The sequence below is a fragment of the Stegostoma tigrinum genome, chromosome 37 (assembly GCF_030684315.1).
Source record: "Stegostoma tigrinum isolate sSteTig4 chromosome 37, sSteTig4.hap1, whole genome shotgun sequence".
In the NCBI taxonomy this organism is placed as follows: domain Eukaryota; kingdom Metazoa; phylum Chordata; class Chondrichthyes; order Orectolobiformes; family Stegostomatidae; genus Stegostoma; species Stegostoma tigrinum.
The window spans coordinates 16,771,242-16,792,596 of record NC_081390.1 but is presented as its reverse complement, the minus strand read 5'-3'; the positions used below and the strand labels follow the sequence as shown (position 1 = coordinate 16,792,596).

Sequence of the window (21,355 nt, the reverse complement as noted above, 5' to 3'; positions counted from 1 at the left end):
GGGTGCAGAGTCAACAAAACTGAGTTACAGCTCTGGATGTGAGTTTGTTCGCTGAGCTGGAAGGTTAGTTTTCAGATGTTTCGTCACCATTCTAGGTAACATCATCAATGAGCCTCCTACGAAGCGCTGGTGTTATGTCCCGCTTTCTATTTATCTGGTTAGGTTTCCTTGGGTTGGTGATGTCATTTCCTGTTCTTTTTCTCAAGGGATGGTAGATTGATTTGGAGCCAATGTGTTTGTTGATGGAGTTCCAGTTGGAATGCCATGCTTCTAGGAATTCTCGTGCATGTCTCTGTTTGGCTTGTCCAAGGATGGATGTGTTGTCCCAATCAGAGTGGTGTCCTTCCTTATCTGTATGTAAGGATACGAGTGATAGTGGTAGTGTTACGAGTGTTACGAGTGGATACGAGTGTTAGTGATAAGTTCATTAGCTTAAAAGACCCTATACAGACAACAAATAAAACGAACATCATCTGCAAAATACCTTGCAAGAACTGTGACAACACTACATTGGACAAACTGGCAGAAAGCTAGCCACCAGGATACATGAACATCAACTAGCCACAAAACGACATGACCCACTATCACTCGTATCCTTACATACAGATAAGGAAGGACACCACTTTGATTGGGACAACACATCCATCCTTGGACAAGCCAAACAGAGACATGCACGAGAATTCCTAGAAGCATGGCATTCCAACCGGAACTCCATCAACAAACACATTGATTTGGAGCCAATCTACCATCCCTTGAGAAAAAGAACAGGAAATGACATCACCAACCCAAGGAAACCTAACCAGATAAATAGAAAGCAGGACATAACACCAGTGCTTCACCGGAGGCTCACTGATGATGTTACCTAGAATGGTGACGAAACGTCTGAAAACTAACCGTCCAGCTCAGCGAGCAAACTCACATCCAGAACCTCAACCTGAGCTACAAATCTTCTGAAAACTCGCTGAGTTACAGCTTTTGGAAGATAACGAGGGCGATCAAAGATACCCAGCTCCCACATCTGTACTGGAGCTTAGTGCTTCCATTGGGCTGGGGAATTATCGTGAAAAATTCATACATAACCTGACCTCCATCCTGGCACCTTTGAATCATCTTAAAAAAGGGTCAGCCTTCAAAATGGTTGTTTAGCCAAGCTTGAGATTTCAGGGAAGAAACAGCTATCATTCTCTAAGGTATTGCACACTGTGATCCTAAGCAAGGTCTGGCATTGACATTTGATGCTTCTTCCTATAGCATTGGGGTAGTATTAGCTCATAGGTGGCCCATTAGAGAGGAACACCCAGTAGCGTATGCATTCATAACTCTAGATAATGCAGGGCATAAATCCCCTCAGATAGAGAAGGAAGGTTTGGCAGTCATATTTGGAGTCAGAAATTTTCATCAATACCTTTACGGATGTAAATTTATAATAGTAATGACCGCAAACCTCTGTTAGGTCAACTTAAAGAGAATAAGGCAGTGCTGCTCATAGTTTCAGCCTAAATTCAGTGGTGGGCTCCAGTACTAAGTATGTATAATTACAAGTTGGAATACTGTCTGCGATGCCAAGTAGCGAATGTCATTGCCTTTCAGCTGCTTCCCACTGGCAGATGCACTGCTGGTGGTACCACTACTGGAAGAATCCATAATAGTTTTAAATTTTCTGGACACATTTCCAGTCGTAGCTGACACTATAAGGCTTTGGATGCAGATAGATCTGGTCCTGGCAAAACTGAAAAAGCTGTGGTGATGGGGCAACCTAAAGGCCTGTTGTAACCAGAATTGAAACCTTTTTGGAACCAGAAAGATCAGTTCACAGTAGAGGATGGCATATTATTATGGGGAGCAAAAGTAATTGTCCCAGGCAAAGGTTGTCACCAGATAACGGTTGAATACCTCCAGGGGTTTCCAAAATCAATATGTTGGCGAGAAGTTATGTCTGGTGGCCAGCATTGGATGCAGACATGGCTGTATTGGTGAGACAGTGACCAAATTACCAACAAGGATGAAAATTACCACTAACACTTTCCCAACATTTGTGGGAAAGGCCGAGTAAACCCAGGACTTGGTTACACGTTGACTACGCAGATACTTTCATGGGTTTAATGTTCGTAGTCATTGTGAATGGTTTCTCAAACTGGTTGGATGTGCATTGAGTTCATTCATGTGGATAATGATAGAAAAACTACCCGCATCTTTTGCAAAACATGAACTCCCGAAGTGTTGCTCAGAAATAATGGCTGTGGTTTACCAGAAGGAAATTTGAGCCCTAAAATCGAATTATATTCGCCAAACAAGTATAGCTCTGTACCATCCATAATCTAGTTGTCTGACATTCTTTGAAAGCAGCCTTAAAGAAACAGCCTACACCTTCACTAAATACCAAGCTGTCCCGACTCCTATTTGATTACAGGATATCGCCTCATGCAGCTACAGGGATAGCTCCAGCAGAGTTACTAAAGAGGAGAAGACTATGCACTGGGTTACATCTGATCTTTCCAGATCCGGGGGGAAAGGGTGAAACGACATCAAGAGCGCCAATGCCGGACACACAACTCCACTAAGCGAGAGAGACAGTTTACTTCAGGGGGTGAAAGTTGGTGTACGAACAGCATGAATAGCTCTGCAAGGATAAGAAGCATACATTGAAGATACCTCAGAATCTGAGATGGACTGTTTGGATGTCGCTGCCTTGAAGCATTTGTAGCCTGAAGAGAATGAATTTTTTTCTAAGACACTCTGGGCGTAGAAGGTGAATTTCTGTGTTACTTGCTGCCTGCATGTGGCAGGGTTGGAGGAATTGACACAGTGCAAAAACACCCCAGAAGGAGGAACAAAAAAAAACTAGCCTGTACTATCTCCTCAGACTTAGGGTAAGGACTGTAGTGATTGTAACCTCGTCTGCCAGTGGACCTCATAGAATATGAGATCCCTGATTTGGGGCTGTTAATCTGGTCAAATCAGGGAACTCTAGTTGACCAATGTAAACAGGAATTACTCTGGAGTGAAAAGTAAAATGTGAAAATGCTAATGAAAAAAAATAATAAATTTACTCTGGAGTGACTTCAGTAATCAAGTAGAGCCAGAGTGATTTCACTACAGGGATATCATGTTTAACTAGTTTACTGGAGTTCTTTGAAGGAGTAGCACGTGCAGTGGATAAAGGAAACCTGTGGATGTTCATTACTTGGATTTTCAAAAGTCATTTGATAAGGTGCTACATCAAAGATTATTGTGGAAAATAAGAGCTAATACTGGAGGGGTTAACATATTAGCATAGATTGAAGATTAACTGGTTGGCAGAAAACAAAGTATACATAAATCCTGTCTGATCAGCAGGTTGTGATGAGTGTAGTCCTGTTCTGAGGAAGGGTCACCGGACCTGAAACGTTAACTCTGTTTTCTCCTCCACAGATGCTACCAGACCTGCTCAGCTTTTCTAGCAACTTGTTTTTGCCCTTGTTTTTAGTCCTGTATGAGGTTTGAGTCTGTGCTGAGGTTTCAGTTTTTCCAATTTACATCAATTACCTTGAGAGGAGGGAAGCATTTAATCCAAATTTGCAGTTGACGGTGAAATAGGTTGGGAAAATGTCTTATGAAGAAGACATGAAAAGTTGTGGATGGATGTGGATAGCTGGAGAGATGATACAAAAATTTACCAGATGATGTATACTGTGGGATTTCTAGAGTGCTGAAATGTTCTGGTGCATGAGTCACAATAGAGTTTACTATGTTGAGGCACCGATACCTTCTCGAATTCTGGCTTTAGCCATGTTGAGAAGTTAAGTAGAGAAACTCAGTACAATACCATCTTTCTACTTTATACATGGCACCCCAGTTTTAATTATACAGGCAGTGTAACTTATCTTGACATTACTTTATTTCCACACATGGTTTCTCACGATCACTCCTGAAGGCTTTGGGAAAAAGAATCTGGGTTATTCTCCCAGAAAAAAGTCATGGAAGGGCTCTAGAATTGTGCCCCTTCATAGTGTTGACTGCAGATGAAGTGTGCTGTTTTCCCAATGCTTAAAGTTCAGTTACAAATACTGTTGATTACACCAGGTGATATCAGGAAATGCAGTCTATCTCAATGTATCATTGATGAATTCCATTACAGCTCATTGAACTTTAGCATTGATCAAAGATTTACCAAATTCAATGGATAAATTACTCTGTATGAAATCTATTTTAGTTTTATACAACTACTTCTCTTTTTTTACCTTGCAGTCCTGGGATAAGTTTTTCCAAACTTTCAATGCAAGTGAACCTTTAGACTTGTTGAACAATCCATTGGGAAGCCTGCCAGCTGCAGCTCAGAGCCAAAACAGAACGCAGACATCTGCTCAAGCTTCAAAGGTGGTTGCAGATCACCTAGCTGTACAGACTTTGATTAGAACATATCAAGTAAGTTTTCTCAATGGGTTGAATGCCTTTGCTAGCTGGTTGAATTCTTCTGTGAGTCAGAAATCGACAAGACTAGAGAAACATGGCAAACAGGAACAATTTTGATGTGCTGGGTAGTTATTCATGTATACTAGAGATTAACTTAACTTTTCAACATGAAACTATTATACACTTAATATGACCTTATTTTTCCCAACCTGGCATTACAATATAAACAAAATGTTTTTGGGCAACAATAACCAGAATATGCAACCTATTAAACAAGATAATGAAACCATTTGATGTGAATATTTGTGCAACAAACTGAATTAGATGCCTGGATGGCAGATTTGGAGCCAACTCATTTCAACCTATGGACTCCACCCACTCATCTTTGCCTTCCTCTCTCCATGCTGATTCATCTACTACCCATCCATCTTGGGCAGACCTTTCCTACTCACCTACATCTAGATAATCTGATACCTGTAAATGCACCTGAACTTCCCCAGGCACCATCTTCCCTACCACGTTCCCCCAATGTACAATGTGGGACCTTATCTGCATGGGTGCCTCCGCCCTCCAAAGGAATGCCCTAGTTCTCTTAAATAAATGTACTGAAACAGATCTTCTCTGACCTGATATGCTGAGTGAACTCTGAATTTCAGACAGTGAGGATACCAACGAAAATAGGATTTAAATGGAGACAGCTCATCTAAATGACCATCTGTGTCCATAATTAACACATGCATGTAGGCCAGGCCATGCCCAGAGCAGCCCTATAAAAAAATCAGAGGAATGGGATACAAGTAATGAGCCTGTATGAGTTGAAGATATGGCCACAAGGGGGGGGGTGAGGTGAAAGTAGGAGTTGTTGCACAAGAGACGAGAATTGAAGGATCAAGAAATTGTTGCGATAGCTGGGAATTTCAAGGCTGTAGAAGGCTAGTGGTGGGATTGAATAGTCGTAAGGGACTCATCAAATGAATATTACTGGGACTTTCTACAGATAATTGAAAGCCAGGTTCAATGTTGGATAGAGTATGGACAGCTGTGTCAGAGAATGGGACGCTGGTTGGAAAGCACTGGCCATGTCAAGAGGTAGAAATGTCATAGATGGGGTTTTTAGCAGTAGTTATTCCCAGGTCAGATAAAAAATGTTGAAGGCAAAATGCTTCTGTCGTTAGCCAATAAGGCGCATGTATTCTGACCATTGAAGAGCACGCTTTCCATTTGTAGAATTTTGAATGATAGACAGTTCTTGTGCCTAAATCTATTATGTCTATTTGGACTCTATTCTCTCAACAATTTGGTTGAATAATTTTAATACCAAATCATCTTTAGAGAAACGGTGGTCCAAATTTGAAAATAAACACCATCAGTCAAAACAGAGAGCTTCATTTGCATATCACACTCAATCACAACCTCAAAGATAATGGGAACTGCAGATGCTGGAGATTCCAAGATAATAAAATGTGAGGCTGGATGAACACAGCAGGCCAAGCAGCATCTCAGGAGCACAAAAGCTGACGTTTCGGGCCTGGACCCTTCAAGTGCTAGCTAAGACAGCCATGGTTTTATATTACAAAAGCAAAATACAGCTGAAGTTTGAAATAAAATCAGAAAATACTGGATATAGGCTATTACCTTGTTGGGAGAAATTGAGTTAACCTTATAGCTCTGACCTTTTATCAGAACTCACAACCTTCTATTGTTTTGAATAGATGGACAAAAATCATTAGCTCTTGCTTAACAGTAGCTTCTATCCTAAAACTTGTTAGACACAGAGGAGGTTGTGAAAGCGTTGGGTCTCAGGTTACCAGACTTCTTGGTGTAAATGTTGATACTGTGACCGAAATTTGTATATGTAGGCGCAATACTTTTCCCATCTAACCACTGGCGCATGAAACTACTGCAAATGAAAGTCATGGATTTCTGATCTGGCAAGAGCAATAGTATTGAATTCGAGTAGACACAAAATTAATGCAGTTAACTAGACATCCTATTCTATGTTAAATAAATAAAATCTAATTGAAAGATGGGAAACTTAACAATCCCTCCTTCAGTTTGAAATTAAATAGCTGTCCTAAGAATGATTTGAGTCTTTTCATTTATTACCTTTAACAGAATACTTTTTCATAATTCATTGCTGACATGCCCCCCTCATCCCATGGTGAAGTTAACTTTAAGTTTGAAGTCTTTGCTGCACAAATATTGTTAGGATTATTTTGAGAGTGTCTGTTGCCCTCCTTTTGTAATTAAATGGTTCAAGAAATATTTTTACTTTTTATGTTCTTGAACATTATCTCATCTTAGACCATAAAACCATAAGACATAGGAGTGGAAGTAAGGCCATTTGGCCCATCAAGTCCACTCGGCCATTTAAATCATGGCTGATGGGCATTTCAACACCACTTCCCTGCACTCTCCCCGTAGCCCTTGATTCCTTTTGAGATCAAGAATTTGTCGATCTTTGCCTTGAAGGCATCCAACGTCCCGGCCTCCACTGCACTCTGCGACAATGAATTCCACAAGCCCACCACTCTCTGGCTGAAGAAATGTCGTCTCATTTCAGTTTTAAATTTACCCCCTCTAATTTTAAGGCTCTGCCCACGGGTCCTAGTCTCCCTGCCTAACAGAAACAACTTTCTAGCGTCCACCCCTTCTAAACCATACATTATCTTGTAAGTTTCTCTTAGATCTCCCCTCAACCTTCTAAACTTTAATGAGTACAATCCCAGGATCCTTAGCTGTTCAGCATATGTTAAACCTACCATTCCAGGGATCATCCGTGTGAATCTCCGCTGGACATGCTCCAGGGCTAGTATGTCCTTCCTGAGGCGTTGACACAGTATTCTAAATGGGGCCTAACTAGAGCCTTATAAAGCCTCAGAAGCACATCGCTGCTTTTATATTCCAACCCTCTTGAGATAAATGACAACATTACATTCGCTTTCTTAATTACGGACTCTACCTGCAAGTTAACCTTTAGAGAATCCTGGACCAGCACTCCCAGATCCCTTTGCACTTCTGATTTGCAAATTTTCTCACCGTTTAGAAAATAGTCCATGCCTGTATTCTTTTTTCCAAAGTGCAAAACCTCACATTTACTCACATTGAATTTCATCAGCCATTTCCTGGACCACTCTCCTAAACTGTCTAAATCTTTCTGCAGCTTCCCCACCACCTCAGTACTACCTGCCTGCCCACCTATCTTCGTATCATAGGCAAACTTCGCCAGAATGCCCCTAGTCCCTTTATCCATCAGTTGGATGACACTGAATTAAAATTTAAATTAATTCAACAAAATTCAAAAGAGAGTGTGCCTGTCTTAGTTACAAAGAAATTCTTATTGTTGAATTCTAGTATATGGCTACTGCTATAAGTACAACTAATGTTGCATTTTGAATAGCTCAGCCATCATCATGTAATCCGAAAATTATAGTACTGAAATGAAGTTAGTAAAACAATTCTTAGCCATCTTCTACCATAAAAGTTGACAACAAGGTTTACACTATTAAACATACAAATATAGAAATATGTTCGACAAGGGAGCCTCCGAAATGTCCACGTTCTTCCTCAACCAAGGACTCCCCAGCTCCATTGTTGACAGGGCCCCAATTGGGTCCGACCCATCTCCCACTCTTCTGCCCTCACCCCTTCTCTTCCCTCCCACAACAGTGATAGGGTCCTCCTTATCCTCACCTACCAGCCCACCGACATCTACATCCAGAAGATTGTCAGACGCCATTCCCGCCACCTCCAGCAAGATGCCACAAACAGACACATATTCCCCTCCACTCCCTTGTCAGCCTTCTGCAGGAACTGTTCCTTCTGGGACACCCTGGTCCATACCTTCTTCACCCCCAACACCTCCCCACAGCCCTGCAACACCTGCCCATTTACTTCCTACCTCCCCAGTATCCAAGGGCCCAAACATACCTTCCAGGTGAAGCAACACTTCACCTGCACTTCCAAGAATCTAGTCGACTGCATTTGTTGCTCACAATGTTATCTCCTCTGCATTGGGGAAACGAAGTGTCAACTTGGTGACAGTTTCGCAGAACATCCACGTTCTGATTGCAAAAAAAGACCCTGAACTACCTGTTGCCTGCCACTTCAATGTGCCACCTCGCTCCCTGGCCAATATCTCTGTCTCCGGCTTGCTACAGTGTTCCAGTGAAACCCAGCACAAGCTGGAGGAACAACACCTCATTTTCCACTTGTGGACTCTACAGCCCTCTGCACTCAATATTGAGTTCAATAATTTTGTCCCAGCCCCCCACCCCACACTCTGGGCCTTGTTACCACATACCCTGCCACTACACACCCACTGTTGTTAGTCACTAACAGTCCCCATTAACAACTATTCACCCTCCCAGCCTGATTGTTAGCAACTCCTTTGTCTGTCCAACTATCTTTCTGTCTCTTTGGGCTCTATCCTATTGTTTACTCCCAACCCCACCCCCCCTCCCTATTTTCTGCATATAAACTGACGTTTTCCCAGCCACCATCAGTTCTGAGGAAGGGTCACCGGATCCGAAATGGTAACTCTGTTTTCTCCTCCACAGATGCTGCCAGACCTGCTGAGCTTTTCCAGCAGCTTTGTTTTTGTTCCTGATTTACTGTTTTCGCAGTTCTTTTGGTTTTTATCAAATATGTTCGATAGTTCATTATCATGCAACAATTCTTGTTTCCGATTAGTGCTCTGTGCATTTGATCTGCTTGCCATTTTTAAGTTACTGTCAATATCGGGTGTCAAAACTACAATTCATAAAGCATGCTATCACTAGCCCTGATAATCCAAACGCCCCAAGAGGATCCCTCTCATTCTCTCTCACCACCCCACCAACCTCCGGAAACAACGCATCATCCTCCGACACTTCCACCATCTACAATCCGACCTCACCACCCAAGACATTTTTCCATCCCCACCCTTGTCTGCCTTCCAGAGAGACCACTCTCTCCGCGACTCCCTTGTTCGCTCCACACTCCCCTCCAACCCCACCACACCTGGCACCTTCCCCTGCAACCGTAGGAAGTGCTGCACTTGTCCCCACACCTCCTCCCTCACCCCCATCCCAGGCCCCAAGATGACTTTCCATATTAAACAGAGGTTCACCTGCACATCTGCCAATGTGGTATACTGTATCAACTGTACCCGGTGTGGCCTCCTCTACATTGAGGAAACCAAGCGGAGGCTTGGGAACTGCTTTGCAGAACACCTCCACTCGGTTCGCAATAAACAACTGCACCTCCCAGTTGCGAACCATTTTAACTCCCCCTCCCATTCTTTAGACGACATGTCCATCGTGGACCTCCTGGAGTTCCACAATGATGCCACCCGAAGGTTGCAGGAACAGCAACTCATATTCCACTTGGGAACCCTACAGCCCAATGGTATCAATGTGGACTTCACCAACTTCAAAATCTCCCCTTCCCCCACTGCATCCCAAAACCAGCCCAGTTCGTCCCCTCCCTCAACTGCATCCCAGAACCAGCCCAGCCTGACTCTGCCTCCCTAACCTGTTCTTCCTCCCTAACCTGTTCTTCCTCTCACCCATCCCTTCCTCCCACCTCAAGCCGCACCTCCATTTCCTACCTACTAACCTCATCCCACCTCCTTGACCTGTCCGTCTTCCCTGGACTGACCTATCCCCTCCCTACCTCCCCACCTATACTCTCCTCTCCACCTATCCTCTTTTCTCTCCATCTTCGGTCTGCCTCCCCCTCCCTCCCTATTTATTCCAGAACCCTCTCCCCATCCCCCTCTCTGATGAAGGGTCTCGGCCCGAAACGTCAGCTTTTGTGCTCCTGAGATGCTGCTTGGCCTGCTGTGTTCATCCAGCGTCACACTTTGTTATCCAGGAGTCTTGATGGTTCTGTTGTACTTCAGTTTCTTACTCAATGACCTATGATGTGTGAACTAGTTGCATATTTTGGGTGGATTGTTTCTTCTGCTATTGCTCATTGATGGATGAATCCTTAATCAGAATATTAAGACTTCTTGGTCCTGCCGTTAAATGGAAACATGGACTTCAGACTCTGAATATGGTGTACTGACCTCTATGGTATGTAGCTCAGAAATCTATGAAGCAAAACACTTCAATCCTTCGTTTTAGATGATTCAGTACGTAAATTAGTCTGGGTTTGGGTGTGTTAAACCAGCTCTTATGGTAATCATTACTTTCTGAAATCTCCTCACCTCCTCATTTTGTCTATCTCCTCCCTTCCTCCCCTCCCTCTCCACTTCCTTTACAGATCCGCGGACATCATGTTGCTCAGCTGGATCCGTTGGGAATTCTGGATGCAGACTTGGACTCAAGTATTCCATCTGATCTTATCACTTCAATGGATAAACTAGGTGAGAGTTATCTGTGATGCTTCCAATTTCTTCAGCACTGCTGCCAATACTTTTATGTAATTTTCAACTTGTATAAGTTTATTCTATCAACCGCTTGTTAGATTAAAAGCCCAGGCAGCTGACTTTCAATTGGAAAAAATTACTGTTGAACTTTGTTTTTTGGCTTATGTATTCAATGCTACCTCCTGCTTCTTCCTTTGCATCAAATGAGTTCAAATAACTTTTACTTGTAGCATGCTGATTATGTACAGCACTTTACCCCATTTATAAACATTTTAATTCTGCATACTTGATATACTTGTAATTAGATACACCCAAAGTTTTTTGTGACAAAGGCAGCAGGTTAAGATTTGATCAGATGTTAAAATTGTACATAAAGTATCATGACATTAATATCCTCTGTGTTAATTATTTTTCTGGAATATGTAATGATTCTGTATGTATGCTGAAAATCTGCTGACATATACAGTTTATATCATAGATTCCAACGTTATATGGTGTACAAACTTGGATGCTCATAGCTGAATCAAAACATGGTACATCTGTAAAAACAAATGCTCTATTTACACAACCAAAGTTCCATGAAAGGCATCCATAAACAAATATTATGGATACAATTTTCCATTCCATGAGGTGGCAAGAATAATGAGTTGATTGGGCAAGAGTCCAAAAATCAGATTTTTGCTACCAAGATGAACTTTAACAATTATACTCCCCCTCCATTAAATACTCTACTTGCTGGATTTAATCTCCCCCCATAATTAACTTCTTCCATTCAAGTCCCACCTGACCTGGATATGTGTCATAGCATTTCTAAGTGGGTTGATTACTTTTCCTTCGTATTCATATCACTCATTAGTCTTGTGGTGCAGCAGCAGTGTCCCTACTTCTGGTCCACAAGGTATCTCCCATTTGGAGGTGTGATATAGCATTTCAGAACAGGTTGTGGAATGAAAATTCAACTGATGAGGGGCTGATTAAGAGTACATTGTGTGCTGACTGCTGGTTTGTGATCTCTAAAGTCAACGAGTCATTGAAGGAAGGCACATTCATTCAATACCTCAGGTCCCCCATTGATCAAGGCACACAGCCTCTAGGACTGCAAGCCGTGACTTGCAGTATCATATCCTCACATACAGGATCAATGTGACAAGGCAAGGCTTCTTTGGTAGACTAGGGGGTGGGCCAGTTTGTGATGACGTTTCTGGCAGCTGCTTCATTCCAAGGTCATTTCCTGAGGCTGCCTTAAGTGTCATCAGGAATGATTATCTGCATGTGAAGGGGTATTCCCACCTTGAAGGTAATTCTGCAGTAGTATATGCCTTAAAGTTGCTGTGAGGCTGGCAGCTAGGAACTGTCCTCTCAACAACCACACCATTTCAAAATCAAATGGATTGTACGTCCATTCAGCCTTGGCCTGTTGCAGTACTATCCTCAGGGAGGGCATCTTCTGAAAATGAAAGAGGAAGGACATCCAGATTTAAGTGTCTCTGTACTGGGATTCTGTACTTTCATTTACTGTCCTCACAGATCTGCTGCAAATTGGTGAAGTGCCACGACAGTGGTGGGATGAATATGGTGATGATCATGACCCACTAGCCCACAAATCATGCCATTTGTATAAATATTTAAATTCAACTAGCTAAGTGGCCAGTTGTCCCCTTTTGGTCCTGCTTTCTCAAATAAAAGAGACTTCCACCAGGCTTCCTTAAAAATACCAAAATTACCTGTTTATTATAACACAAAACATAAGCCCATCTTAATTTCTAAGGTATAATACAGAATTGAAACTATATTCCTTTTTATTCCTAAACAAATGCGTCCATTCACATTGAGTATAATAACAATTTTATAGAGGTGATATTTCAAGAAAAGGGAAAATCACTCTTATTGACCAATATCTGTAAAACAACAGGGAGAGGTGGATGAATTCTCATGGTTCACCCAACTTCTTGCTTCCAAAATCGAAGTGCTGACAGCTGTACGTCATTAGAAGATCAGTTAAACAAAGCTTATATTTGGCTGGAAATCTAGCTGGATCATTGTTTTTGGATAGTGGTTGCAGTTCAGCTTTTCGGAGTTTAAGGTAGTCAAAAGTGAAGCATTGTCAAATTTCAACTAGGAGAAAGAGAGAGGCTGAGTAATCTTGCAGCCTTTAGCTCTTACTGCTGTTGCTTCTTTTTCGTTTTCATTCCACAGGCATTTGAAGCAGAAGTTAAATTGATACAGGGTTTTTAGGTTGCATCAGGATGGAGGCCATCTGTGTCTTCCAAGACAGGTGTTTCAGCAATTCAAGGCAATAAAATGTTTCTATATTTGAAGTATGCAAACAATGCAATATATCTCAGATTCTCCAGCATCAGCAGTTCCTACTATCTCTGTAACAATATACAATATAGTTCTTTTCCCCACACATAATCCATAGATAAACTATTTTGTCACATCTAGTCTAGCTGTTAAACCAGGACTTGTGGAGACTGGAACTGGGTGGCAATCCCAAAATGGTAGCCCTAAAGCTGCCATTAATTCACTTGCTACAGGATTGTTTCAAGAAGCTACTGGATACTTCTATTCCATTTTACAGCCCTTAATTCATAAATGCATCCAAGGTGTTACTGATCCTTTCTTCAGAAAGGCCCATCAGTTCAGCTCATTGATGTGAGGAAGTAGCTGAATGGGGCACATGGATTCTCATCCATTAGCTGTTGCCTGCATGTACAAGGAGAAACCAGTAGCACCCAGATAACAATTAGTACACTATATCATGAGCCAAAGGTCTTTGAGAAGATAGAGTAATTCCATTTCCTTAATGTGCAAACCATTTCTGACTAAAATAGCCAGGTATTGTAGGTCTATGTTTGATATCCGTAGCTGCTATGACATGTACATTCTGGACTAGATGCCGGCGCTAGCCTTTCTCAAAGACGCTTGGTCTGTTTAAAGATAGTTGCTAAGTGAGAAAGGATTCCCGTCCATTCCTAGTTGATAATGCCTGTAGGAAACTATCCCTGAGTAGACATACTTCAGTCAGAGCTATTGTAGCCCTGTGAAGTACAGATTCCAATGCCTGGAACTAGTACGGCAGTGCCATGCCACATGCCCCAGACAGGGTGTCCCTCTTCATAGTGATGAGTTGTGCTCTCTACAGTCTCGGTCACTAAAAGAGAAATTTGTTGAGAAAGAGATTCAGGAATGGAAAGAAACCTCCTGAAGTGTAAATTGAGATTGAAGATCCTGAGATCCCAGGAGGGCGAAGCAATGGCCTAGTGGTATTATCATCAGACTGTTTATCCAGAGACCCGCATAATGTTCTGGGGACCTGGGCTCAAATGGCACATGTAGAATTTTGAACTCAATAAAATTCTGGAACTGAAAGTCTAATGGTGAGCATGGAACTCTTGTCAATTGTCAGAAAACCTATGTCTCAATATCCTTCAGGGAAGGAAACTGCTGAACTTGCTCACTCTGACCAACATGTGATTCTGGACCAGGCAGCAATGTAGTTGATTCTTAACTGCCCTCTGGGCAGTTAGGGATGGGCAATGAATGCTGTCTATCTAATGACATCCATATCCTGTGAATAATTAAAAAAAACACTTGGGAGTAAATTCCCTGATAGGACTCACATTTTTTGTTCAAGGATTATTTCGACACAAATATATAGGAGCATGAAGTACAGGAAGAATTCATTATACCACTGCATGCTTTCGTGTTAAATTGGTCGAGGGTGAGATTTATGCATGCACTTCAGTTTTTACAAAGATGTGGCTATCAAAACAACAGTTGCCAAAGATGAGCCTGGAATTGGAATGGTTTCAGTCCAGCAGTCAACTGAAGGAGATGATGCATGATCTGAATCTAAAATCAATCTAAAAGACATAAAAAGGAAGCACACAATTGCAATAAATGAACTAAAATGATCAACTTGTCCTGAAATGTAACTAAAGTATATAGAACTAAACTTTTTGATTATACAAATAGTCATTTGGTAGTACAAAACTTCAGTATTGCTGGAAAGAGATCAACATTCTTGGTCTGATCTCCCAGTATCTTTCATGGTTTATTGGTCATCTTTTCCTTCACATTTCCTGGAATCTAGCATGTAAATATTTATGTAAGTTATTGACTTGACTGTTCTTTTGCAGTTTTGAACTTAGTCTATATTGTACTTTTGCTCAGACCTTTCCTCAATATTTTCTCAAAAGTTATCAGTTTATTGTAATAACTATTGTATTCTAAAACAATCTAGATTGCTTCTGAAAATATTCTCTTTCTGTTCTGTCTTTAATCAATTGGTAAACTTAACAAACCAATTAGAAGGGTTTCCTTCAAGTTAGAAATGAAAACTGGACCATTTCAATAATGAACAGCTAATTGAATTGCCATTGTAAGCTTAGATGCAAGTTGAAGATCTGCTTCATTAGTGTGGCATTAACTGCACAATTCAGAAATGCTTATGCATTGTTAGACTTATGTTATAAATAGTTGATGGTGTATAAACTATTGCAAAATTGATGCGATCATTATTTCCCACACTTGATGTGGCTAGCCTTTTTCTTCCCTGTCTCCATTTTGAGGGTTTACATTGGTCTTTACTAAGTGTTTTTTTTTAACCACTTTTCATTGTATTTTGTTCATACTTAAGATAAACTTTTTCTGTGTAACTTTTCGCAATGTCAGTTTCATCTTGGATTCTGTTGGATTGATGGTTTATTTCTAACACAAACAAAAAGAGAAAAAATATGTTCTTGTCCATGCAAGCAAGTTTGTGAAAATATAGCAATTAATATCCCATTTCAAAAATTCTCCCAAGGGATGATGTGTTTTAAATGATGAGAAATTGAACTGAATTTGTGAGTTTAATTACAAGCAGCGCAAATTCGGCTGAAATAAAATGGAGTTGCACATGTCACAAATGCCAGAGTTACTTTATGGATTTTAAATTGCAACTCTTGGGTCCTTGACCCTCTTTTCCACAGTGAATACCCTATTCCTCCCCTTTCAGCAGTGTCATTATAATTACTACAAAGAGAAAAAGTAAAGTGAAATTACCAGCTGCTCAAACCGTCAGATCAAATGAAAACCAAGTGATAACAGGAATTCTCTGACACACTATTTGTAAAGGTTACCCTTTAACTAAACCAGCTACTCCATGATTCTGTCAATTTTTGTTCTACAGTGTTTGTTTTCCTGACCTATAATTGGCAATGAATTTCAAATACATATATTTTCTACATTTTCCTCATAATCCATCCATTTCAAAGTTCCACAATAATTTAGTTGCTGGTGCAAAGCATAGTATGGGTTGCGAAGTATTTAGTGACTTAGCTAACAAAGATGGTGATAATTTCTGAAACTAAATTGCTACCAATGGTAAATGTCGACTGAAATTGCACAGTTTGTTTTAATTATTTGGGTCAACATATTTTTATATAGCTTTATTTTGCTTGAAAACAAATGTGAAGCTTTGATTCCCCATTTTCAATTGACAGTATCAAGTGACACAGAAGTTACAAAACCAATCAATTTCCTGAGTTTTATCATCCTAGTTCTAAATATGCAATTTCATATAAATAGATGGTAGTTGAAGTGTTACTGGAAAATCATATCAGCATTCTATTGTCAGTTGGCCCATCTTTTTTTCCTTGCTTTCTGAAAGGGCTGTCTAGTTAATTCCACTCCGTACGTACTTACATACTTACTCCGTGGACCTGAAAATTTCTCCTTTCTGGGTACACACACAATTACAAAAAAAGTTTCTTAATTCAGCATTTCTATGGAAACTGGTTTAAAGGGTGAAAATACAAAGCGTTTTAAAGGAGTTTTATTTAAGTATCCCAAACAAAGTGGTGGAGAAATTTCAATGGATGAGAAGTTTAAAAATTCAAGAAGAAATGAAGACCAGACATGCAGGATAGTGAAGAAGCAAACAATAATTGAAGTGTCACAGGAGGCGACAGAAAATATAAGCAGCAGAGATTAGAACCAGAATTAGTAATAATGGTGAAAAATCAGCAGTTGACGCTCTTTTTCTGAATCTAGCCTTAATTTCAATAACCATTCCTCGGTAACCATGTTTCATCTGCCACGAGCCCAAACATGGAATTCTTGCTTTCAATTCTCCATCTCTCTATCTCACTTTTCTTCTTTAAGGTTACCTCTTTGTCTAAATTTTAGTAATCTGCTCTAGTGTTTCCACCCATGGCTAAGTAGATAAACATTTGTACAGAGGAAAATATACAACTATGGTATGATTTATTTTGGATTACATAGTAAAGAGCCAACTCAAATACAGTTGACTGAGTGCCTTTTGTGTTGTAAATCTCTAAGGACACAATTTTCACGCTCCGAGTTGGCGAGAATAATGGTGAAAATGTTGAGATATTCAGATTCTGTCTGCCGAAAGTTCACAATGAAGGTCTTCTTCCTTAGATGCTGAGATAACTTTCTCACCATCAGATAGCAAGAAGCCTACGTACATGTATTTGCATCTCATTAATTGTTCTACTCACCAGAAGTTATTTCCACTTTCCAATTAACTTGCCCAATTGAGATATTTGATACTTCAGAAACATGACTGCATAAAGCAAATGCATACTGGGTGACTGCTCCTGTGTCTGTCTGATTTAATTTCTTTGGCTTCCTCAACCAATACCTTTGCAGGAACTGCTTCAGCTGCAGTAGGTGCCACCTTATTGATTAAGGCACAATGTCTCCTTGGACCATCACTGGACCCACTGGGTAATGATAATACACTCAGTGTCAACTTTAGGCGGAACTTTAGTAGGCTTGATCAGGCAGCAGCATCAACTTCTTGGGTAGTAATTTAACACAGAAGGCAAAGCAGGTGGCTTGTGGAAGAAAGCAAAGTTCGGTCCAGAATGAAAGGCAGGCAGCTTGTGAATAAAAGGAGAGTTTTAGTGCCCAAGAAAAGACAGGAACATTGGCTTTAGAAAACAGTGAAGACTCAACATGAAAGGAGGGGTACATGCAGAATGCTACCGCATTACGTTAGAGGAATGCATATACCAGCGGATTATGTGGCGAACACACTGCATTTGCATGAAAACCATGGTGATGCGTGAACGGGGAGAGGAAAGCATGCTCAGTGAAGTAAGTGGGAATTCCAGTCAGTCATGGGTACCACCACAGTCACACCAGGGGTTTGGCAAAGTCTTGTCTGAGCAGGCTGGCCATGGTTAGTCAGATAGTTAATGTAATGCAAATCCTGGGATTAGGCCCCAGTCAGTCCAAGAAGTCAAGCAAAATCAGTCCTGGCCTTGCTGGTCACAGAAATCCTACACTACCGAACGAGGCCATTTGGCCCATTGAGTGCGCATTGACCCACCGAAGAATATCCTATCCAGACCCAGCTCCTCACCCGGTAACCAGAACCCTGCATTTACCATGGCTAACACACCTAGCCTGCACAACCCTGGACACTACAGAACAATTTCACGTGGCCAATCCACCTCACCTGCAAATGTTGGACTGGGGGAGGAAACCAGAGCATCCAGAGGAAACTCCCACAGACACAGGAAGAACATGCAAACTTCACACAGACAGTCACCCAAGACTGGAATTAAACCTTGGTCCCTCGTGCTGTGAGGCAGCAGTGCTAACCACTAAGCCACCATGCTGCCAGGTCATTCCAGAATCATCTTGTAACTGCAGGCCAAAGCATCGGTTGAGGCTATCCTGCCAAGTTTATCCAGGAGATGGGTCACAGTTAATTGGGAGGGTGAACCTTGCATAATCTGGGATGTTTTTCATGTCACTTCATGGCATCAAAGAGGCTGAAGGTGCTCCATTCTAGGGTTTGGCTCGATTGCATTGCGTGAAAAAATGACCACAGTCACAGAACACAGTTGCACTTAGTGCACTGGATCTCCTAGAATATGACAGGGAATTGCATAGTGTCAAAAGGAGGGTCAAGGTAAGTCATGATCACCGTGGCTTCAATATGTGTAGAGTGCTGGAGCAGAAAGGCCATTGGCACATTGATAGTGGCTCCTGGGATAAATCAGAGAAATTAATTAATGGTCATGTGAAAGGACTCAACTAAAATTGTGGGAGGGTGGAGGGTCATTGAAGGCACAGGAAGTGCTACACATTCAGTGACATCACTAATGGGAATATAACAAAATGTAGAGCTGGATGAACACAGCAGGCCAAGCAGCATGTTAGGAGCACAAAATGTTTCGGGCCTAGACTCTTCATCAGAAAAGGGGGATGGGGAGAGGATTCTGAAATAAATAGGCAGAGAGGGGGAGGCAGACCGAGATGGATAGAGGAGAAGATAGGTGGAGAGGAGAGTATGGGTGGGGAGGTAGGGAAGGGATAGGTCAGTCCAGGCAGGGCAGACAGGTCAAGGGGGCGGGATGAGGTTAGTAGGTAGGAAATGGAGGTGCGGCTTGAGGTGGGAGGAGGGGATAGGTGAGAGGAAGGACAGGTTAGGGAGGCAGGGATGAGCTGGGCTGGTTTTGGGATGCAGTGGGGGAAGGGGAGATTTTGAAGCTTGTGAAATCCACATTGATACCATTGGGCTGCAGGGTTCCCAAGCGGAATGTGAGTTGCTGTTCCTGCAACCTTCGGGTAGCATCATTGTGACAGTGCAGGAGGCCCAGGATGGACATGTCATTTAAGGAATGGGAGGGGGAGTTGAAATGGTTCGCAACTGGGTGGTGCAGTTGTTTATTGTGAACCGAGCATAGGCATTCTGCAAAGCGGTCCCCAAGCCTCCACTTAGTTTCCCCAATGTAGAGGAAGCCACACCGGGTACAGCGGATGCAGTATGCCACATTGGTGGATGTGCAGGTGACCATCTGCTTGATGTGGAAAGTCATCTTGGGGCCTGGGATGGGGGTGAGGGAGGAGGTGTAGGGGCAGGTGTAGCACTTCCTGTGGTTGCAGGGGGAAGTATTTTGTGGGTCATAGGATGAGTCTTCAAATCACTGCAGTGAATACAAAGTCTAAACCCTGTCATATTGATCCAAAACTCTCAATGTTTTAATGTTGACAGAGCAGCACCAGAAGTGAGAAGAGTAAATGATAGTATTTTACAAAGTGGGGCTGAGTTTAGGGTGGGAATGTGAGGCTTTTAAAGGGTTACCCCAGTAATCATGGGGTATTATTTTAAATCAACCTATCCAGAGGTGCTATTGCACACCTCTGAAGCAGATGTGACTTGAACTCAGGCCTCCTGATTTAGAGGTAGGGACATTACCACTGTACCACAAAAGCCCTAGTAATCATGAGTCCAGTCACACACAGTGCACTACATCCATGTCCAATTCACAGTAGTTAGAATGTTGGTATTTTTCTGACCATTCAGTTGGTATGGAGTGAGGTGTAGGCTGATTAGAGGACTTCCTTGTGAATTTGTTCTTAGACCTGGCTAGTAGAGCTGTAGACATTGGTTGAGACTTCTGGCTTGACTGCCAGCTCCTCTTCTGCTGTATGCCCATGTCTGGGTGCCTGAGGAATGGGAGCATATGGTGTTCACTGGCATCTTTGAATCTTTCCATTACTGATAGGTGCTATAGTGGCAGAGAAGCATAAAAAAAACTTCCTCATACTATTCATGGGTTCTTCTGGTACTCTGGTAGTGTCCCTAACACTGCGCTAAAATGTTTGGGTTCAAATCACACTTGTCCTAGAGTTGTGTCAGACAAATTCAAACAGGTTGATTAGAAGTAATTTTATTCCTTATACCACCCATGGAGTCTATTGATGCACAGGCAGTGTCCAAATCTCTGGGTAGAAGGTTTGAGCCCAGGCTCCATGTGCAATGGACCTGTGTTAAAACCTGTTTGAATAAGTTGATTAAAAATGTCCTCATACCATCAATTCTGACCTCATCTCATGAGGAATTGAGTGTGAGTTCATCATGCTTTGATTGGCATCTTGTGATCTCTAGGAAATAAAAGAATCAATGGAGCAAGGCACATTCACTCAATACCTCATCTTCCCCTGTAGTCAAGTCAAACAGTCTCTAGGGATGCAAACCATGGCATTGCAATGGCTTTATCCTCATGTACAAGATGAATGCTATTATGGCAGGGTTTCTAGGTTTTGTGGGTGAGGGCAGTTGGTGAGGTCCCATTGCTTTCTCGGGCCACCTTACATGAGTTCAGGATCCTGATGCGCAAGGGAAGGAGTATTGTCAGGTTTAAACTTAATGCTGCATTAGATTGTCTCTAAGCTCCTGTGAGATCAGGGGCAAGAAGCTATTCTCTCAACAAACAGAGCAATATCGATTCAGGTGTAGCATATGCAGCATAGGATCTTGGCCAGTTATGACACTTAACCTTTTCTTCGGACATACCCTAGATTCTAATATAGAAGAATATCAAGGGTGAAGCATTTCTTTTCTAGGACTGTGTAACTTTCTGCCACTGTTGTTGCTGATCTGCTGCAAGTTGAGGAAGTATAGCAGAGTTCAATCCAGTAGATCAACTGTAGAAGACAACAGAGACATCTCCACCTGTAACAAAAACAGCAGGAGCCAGTTGCCACACAGGCTTCCAGAATGAGGAGCAGGACAAGAACCACAAGAGAAAGCTTCTTGTACAGAATAAGATTTCTAGGCCCAGATGCAGCTATCTGTCA

General features: G+C 41.9%; 1 protein-coding gene across 3 annotated transcripts in view; it reads left to right on the top strand.

Annotated features, from left to right (window-relative positions):
- ogdhl (oxoglutarate dehydrogenase L) overlaps window positions 1-21,355 on the top strand; it is a 134,471-nt gene that overhangs the window by 23,852 nt on the left and 89,264 nt on the right. For all 3 annotated transcript variants that reach the window (XM_048563542.2, XM_048563543.2, XM_048563544.2), the window contains exons 3-4: window positions 4,228-4,404; window positions 10,642-10,744. In XM_048563542.2, coding sequence (XP_048419499.1) covers window positions 4,228-4,404; window positions 10,642-10,744 — 280 coding nt within the window. The remainder of the gene's footprint in view (window positions 1-4,227; window positions 4,405-10,641; window positions 10,745-21,355) is intronic.